Source organism: Mandrillus leucophaeus, unplaced genomic scaffold, assembly GCF_000951045.1.
Source record: "Mandrillus leucophaeus isolate KB7577 unplaced genomic scaffold, Mleu.le_1.0 Scaffold166, whole genome shotgun sequence".
Taxonomy (NCBI): Eukaryota; Metazoa; Chordata; class Mammalia; order Primates; family Cercopithecidae; genus Mandrillus; species Mandrillus leucophaeus.
Window position 1 is genome coordinate 2,773,231 of NW_012101654.1, and position 6,060 is coordinate 2,779,290.

Below are 6,060 nucleotides of genomic sequence, written 5' to 3' on the forward strand. Positions count from 1 at the left end.
AAAAAAAAAAAAGATTTTTGTTTTACAAGGTTAATAAGTGAAATATTTATTTTATTTGATGATTTCCCAATTATTTTCATTACTTCTACCTTTATCAGTTTATGACATATTAAGGTTTCATTGCTAATGTCACAGGAAAGCTAAAAAAAAAAAAGTAATAGCAACTCTGTTTTAAATGTTTTACTATTTTATTAATCACTTGCCATGTGCCAGACATTGTGCAGAGTGGTTTGTATCATTTGCATGTGGCCCTCGTATCCTTTGTGGTACATAAAACCCCTGTGTTACTGCAGGCAAACTGATGCCCAGAGAGACACACCCGAGTGTTCCAGTCAGGAAACCAGGCCCTCAGGCGCCGAAGCCCGTGTTCTCAGCTCCTGCGCCTAAAAACGTGGTCGGGAGCTTTGTTTTAGCTTAGGTTTCTCTTAGATTTAAAACAAAAAAAAAAGTGTTGTATTTTGTTTTGTTTTCTTGTTTTGAGACAGGCGTTTCCCTCTGTCACCCAGGCTGAAGTGCAGTGCTGCGATCTTGGCTTACTGCAACCCCCACCTCCCCGGTTCAAGTGATTCTTGTGCCTCAGCCACCTGAGTAGCTGGGATTACAAATGCGTGCCACCATGCCCAGCTAATTTTTGTATTTTTAGTAGAGACAAGGTTTTACCAGGTTGGCCAGGCTGGTCTCAAGCTCCTGGTCTCAAGTGATCCACCCGCCTCTGCCTCCCGAAGTGCTGGGATTACAGGCCTGAGCCACCGCACCTAGCCAAAAAAAAAAAAAGGTTTTTAACAGTACTTGTAGATACCCTACTTAACAGGAAAGCATGTGGGCACCGTGACCGTGGACATAGCACTGTAGGATTCTTTGGAGAGACCTAAATAAGGCTGTAGTTTATGCCTGTGTAGCTTGAAGGAGATATATTAATAATTTATGACTTCCATCAGAATTTTCAAGTACTCTTCTTCCAGCAGTTATGTTTAGTTTATTTTATGAAATGACTAATACTTTTCCCCAATATTCCAAGTCCATGATTCAAAGCAGATATCAAAGAATGTTAATCTGTGTCTGGAAAAATTAAAAACATAACATTTGACATATATTTAGACATCAAGATCTAGGTCTAGATGTAGTTTAATAAGTCCTACAAGTACTCCAAAGTGTATTTAAATAGCTTTGGTGATTAAATGCGTTCTCTTTTGACTGCACGCTTTTGCTGCCTCTTAATCCAGTTTCTTCCATTATATATATTCCTGCTCAATTGCATGCATAATAAAATGAATAATTCTCTGTCTTGTTAGTCAACTGTGTCTTGTTTCAGAGTCAAATTTGAAGTTTTCAGTCGTGGTCAGTAGTGATGTGCATCATTGTCAGCTGTTCTTTAGATGTGAATATCAAGTATATTGAAAATTCATATAAATTAACCCCATTTTGAAAACAAAAGAAGCAGAGACTGAGAAAAATGAACGACCATGTTTTCATGGCTGATCAGTGAGGTTCCCTCATGCCTGGGGGGTCTCTGACTCTAGTTTTTGGTGCTCTCCTCTGCTCCACTCTTGCTCTCTGATTTGCTTATAACCTTAGGCAAGTTTCATGACCTGTTGGAATCTCAGTTTCTTCATCTCGGAAGCAAGGAGGTTGGCTTTAAGAATTCTTTCTGCTCTAAAATATCATTCCAGGTTGAAACCACATGAACGCAGTCCTAACTTGAACCTGTGCCTGTGAGGCATCTCCGTCTCTGTGTAGTGCTGTGAACAGTTTAAAACCCGGTGTATTTGTATTTAACTCTACTAATGTATAAATGAGTCACTTAAACTTAAAACAATTATAAAAATTGTTTTTAAGTATTAACACTTTTTCAGCAATTAGTCCATTTTATATGACAGCTGTATTCTAGTCATGGAACATAAATCTTATACTAGAAAAGGAGATCCGAAATTAAATATACTTGAGCACTATAAGAATTCATCTTGGGCCGGGTACAGTGGCTCATGCCTGTAATCCCAGCACTTTGGGAGGCTGAGGCAGGCAGATCACGAGGTCAGGAATTCGAGACCAGCCTGGCCAACGTGGTGAAACCTCAGTCTGTACCAAAAATAAAAAAATTAGCCGGGCTTGGTGGCGTGCCTGTAATCCTAGCTACTTGGAAGGCTGAGGCAGGAAAATCGCTTGAAGCCGGGGGGCAGAGGTTGCAGTGAGCCAGGACGGCGCCACTGCACTCCAACCTGGGCAACACAGAAAGACTCTGTCTCAAAAAAAAAAAAAAAGACATCTTGATGCTGCTGAAATAATTAATACATTGCTGTCCTCAAAAATTTTTCTGTGGTCCATAACAGTGCCCAAAAAGTGAAATGTTTACAAGCTAGTCAAGTTGTCGTGATATATAATCCCCACAGAAGCGCACCTATAGTCCCAGCTACTCGGGAGGCTGAGGCAGGAGAATCGCTTGAACCAGGGAGGTGGAGGTTGTGGTGAGCCAAGATCGTGCCACTGTATTCCATCCTGGTGACATAGTGAGACTCTATCTCAAAAAAATAAATAAAATAAATTAATTAATAAATAAAAGTGTTCCAGGTTAGCCTGTTAATTCGTTAAGCATTCAGTATGCTCCAAAACCTCCTCCAGGTCCTGAAAACACAGATGCTTCCTCTAAGTCACTCTGGCTGCTGTAATAGGTAAATGGATAGCGGCAATCAGGTGTGATGAATGGAATCACAAAATATGCTCAAAATGCCGAGGAAGACTCTGCCTGAGGCTGCAGGGAGTACTTCCAAAGAGCGGATGACTTAATCGCCAGTGACTGAAATGTACTGAGTACATGCTAGGCTCTTTACATAAATCTTTAATTCCCTTATCACCTTAGAAGGTAGGTCATTCTGGTCTCATTCTTCCACAACATTTCAGCCCCTAAGGCTACCGAAGTGTTGGAGTCAGAATTCAAACCCCACGCCATCCAGCTGCAGGACACCTCTGGTCTCTTGTATAAGCTGTGTTTTAAAGGAATGTCTAGAGAAAGGAGACTCAAGGGAAGTCGGTCGAGAATGCAGGAAAAGAAGACATGGGCCCCTGAGAGTATCACACTGGCCTTCAGCTTGGCACATGAATGAAAGTAGCAATGCGACTGGAACTTCGTAGAAATAAGATTCCTTTTCCCACTGTAGATATTTTACTTCCTTCTGTTTACTGAAAGAAAAATTCTAAAACCCAAATTAATCTTGTCTTTTTCAGTAGCACTTTTTAGATGGCTGTGTTCTAGCTGTCCTCCAATTTTAGAAATGTCCTTTGGCTGTAGATTTGATTTCTGGAAGTAGTCAAGTTTATTTAAGTTTTTGGGTCTTAAGTGACCTCTGCCCTCACCCCCACCCCAAAGCCAAATTTATTGATTATACTTTGGGTCTCTTTACCAAGGAGACTTGTTTTCCACTGTCATGAACTGCTTCTGAAGGCAATTCCAAAAGAAACAAGCACATACACTGATGAGCAGGACAGCCTCTTTGGGACAGTTGTGGCCTCTGGAGTGAGCTTGTTGAAAGGCAACTTTAATTTGGATGTAGAAATGCCAGCACGTGGCTGTTGCCCCCTGTGGCCAGCTCAGATTGGCATGCCCACTACTCACTGCCCCAGGGGACTAGGGGGCGTTTTTTCAGGTCTGCCCTTCACTCTGTGGGGTGATGGAATGTTTCAGACACAGTCAAGCAAATAGAGTGCCCGTAAACATCACACCTTCTGGAGTCAAACTGTTCACCTTACCAGATCAAGCTTAATTAAATGCCTAATTGGCCATTGAACAATCTGATTACATTAGGTTTCGTTTACCACAGTTTCCTAGTTGTAGTGCACCCGAAAGACAGGACAAGGTTAAAATTGGTAAATTCAGTAAATGTGGACGAGAGTTGTAAAATTCTTACAAGGAAAGACTTAAGATTGACGAACCTTTGTATTCATGATTAGATTTCCTGGATTTGCGAAACCTGGCACAGAACAGTATTTGTTGGCCAAACAACTAGCAAAGCCCAAAGAGAAAATTCCCATCATTGTAAGTTTGTTTATTTTTGTTTGCTTTCTTTCTGATTAAACTCTTAACACTGTACCTTAAAGCTAAGCGAGTTATTCATCTTTTGGAAAGTATTTTTAAATATATTTAAGGTCCCAAATAACAGATAATATGTGTTAGTGTTGTAGGAGTACTGAAGATAATTAACACAAATTAATGCCTGTCATTATATTGTTTATTCTTTATCTTTCAGACCTTTAGTATTGAACAAACACTCATAAAACGTACTATTTTGATCATTTTTTTCTAAAATGTCTTGAAGTGTATTTTACATACTGTTTTTCTGTCAGCCCTATATGTTTCACTGATGAACTCAATTCAGATATTTGTTTCTTCCCTTGTAAAGTACATGTTTGTTATCAGAATAAGGTGCCCTTTCAGATATATTGGTAATAGTGTTTTTTCCAGTAAGCCAGCTGTCAAATCGAGATACGGAGCTACCAAATAAAAGCTGGGAGTTAAGGACATCATTAAGAATATCTGTCTTAGAATTACTTGGTCATCGCATAACGTGACACAAGCCCTTTGGTTTCATTCCACATTTTCATTGGTGATAGATTTTCTGTCTAGGTGATATTTAGTTGTAGATTCCCAAATGAAATTCTGGAAAAGAGAAGTGTAGCTCTCTTCTGATCCTGTTGACTTAACCCTGTAACAATCAGATTGGGAACCTGAAGTCTTGAGTGTTCTCACCCTGGACTCAATCAAGGATGAGGAAACATCTGGTCTTATTCTATAATCTTTGGAGACTTGATAAAATTGCAGGAATAGTATTAGATTCTTTAATTACTTGTGCCTGCATGTTTGAAAAACTCTAAACCCTGGAAGCCTCCAGACTGAAGAGCTGTAACCAAGAGCCCTTTTTATGCTTTTTCCCTCAAAGCAAATTTGGGGTAATTAACTTCTGAGTAGTTATATTAAAGATTTTTTTCCTGTTTTCTCTGGACTTAAATAAGTGAACATGTACCATTATTCTTTTCATGAGATTTAACACTCCTCAAAATCAAGAGCGCACAGCTCTGCCTCAGTTTTGTTTTTTTGTTTGTTTGTTTGTTTTTAAGACAGAGTCTCACTCTGTCACCCAGGCTGGAGTGCAGTGGCGCGATCTTGGTTCACTGCAACCTCTGCCTCACGGGTTCAAGCAATTCTCCTGCCTCAGCCTCCCGAGTAGCTGGGATTATAGGCATGCACCACCACGTCCGGCTAATTCTTTTTGTATTTTTTAGTAGAGATGGGGTTTCACCATATTGGCCAGGCTGGTCTTGAACTCCTGACCTTGTGATCCACCTGCATCGGTCTCCCAAAGTGCTGGGATTACAGGCATGAGCCCCCACAGCCGGCCTGCCTCAGATTCTTAAAGGGGACTTTGTCCCAAGCGTGCAGTGGTGGTACAGAGCTAAGGGTTCCAGCCTTTCATTGACCTGCAAGTTTTAGGTAGAACTGGACCCATGCAGCCAGTAGGCGGGTCTGCCTGTGTGGGCGTCCATACATGGAAGAAGCTGGGGAAAGCCCCCGCATCTTCAGGAGGCCCAGAGAAAGCAGAGACTAACTCTTTGCTCTAAAAGTGCCGTAGCCTTGCCTTCTCATGAAACAGAGACCCATGAAATTGGGCACTACCCAAGCGCAGTTGCCGCTGTCAGCCCACTCACTGAGGGAGCCCCCGAAAGTCATCTCCTCTGCACCTTTCGGGTAGTTTCTTGGATCTGGGCTCTCTCTGCGGGCGTTATATTAATTTGTTCTCAGAGATTTTAGTCTCTTTTTAAACTGCTCCTATCCTTACAGTAGGGCACCTTCCTCACCTAACAGACTCTGGACTTAAATATCCCAATCCGCTTTTCCCATCTTCCACTTAAAAAAAAAAAAAAAAAAAAAACTAGGACTGGGGCTGGGTACAGTGGCTCAAGCCTGTAATCCTAGCACTTTAGGAGGCCGAGGCAGGCGGATCACTTGAGGCCAGGAGTTTGACACCAGCCTGGCCAACATGGACAAACCTCATCTCTACCACAAAAAAAAAA

The 6,060-nt window shown here is 41.4% G+C and overlaps 1 protein-coding gene across 1 annotated transcript in view; it reads left to right on the forward strand.

The window, feature by feature from the left end:
• SNX9 (sorting nexin 9) overlaps positions 1–6,060 on the forward strand; it is a 290,347-nt gene that overhangs the window by 231,603 nt on the left and 52,684 nt on the right. Inside the window, exon 9 of the mRNA XM_011976425.1 lies at positions 3,943–4,027. Coding sequence (XP_011831815.1) covers positions 3,943–4,027 — 85 coding nt within the window. The remainder of the gene's footprint in view (positions 1–3,942; positions 4,028–6,060) is intronic.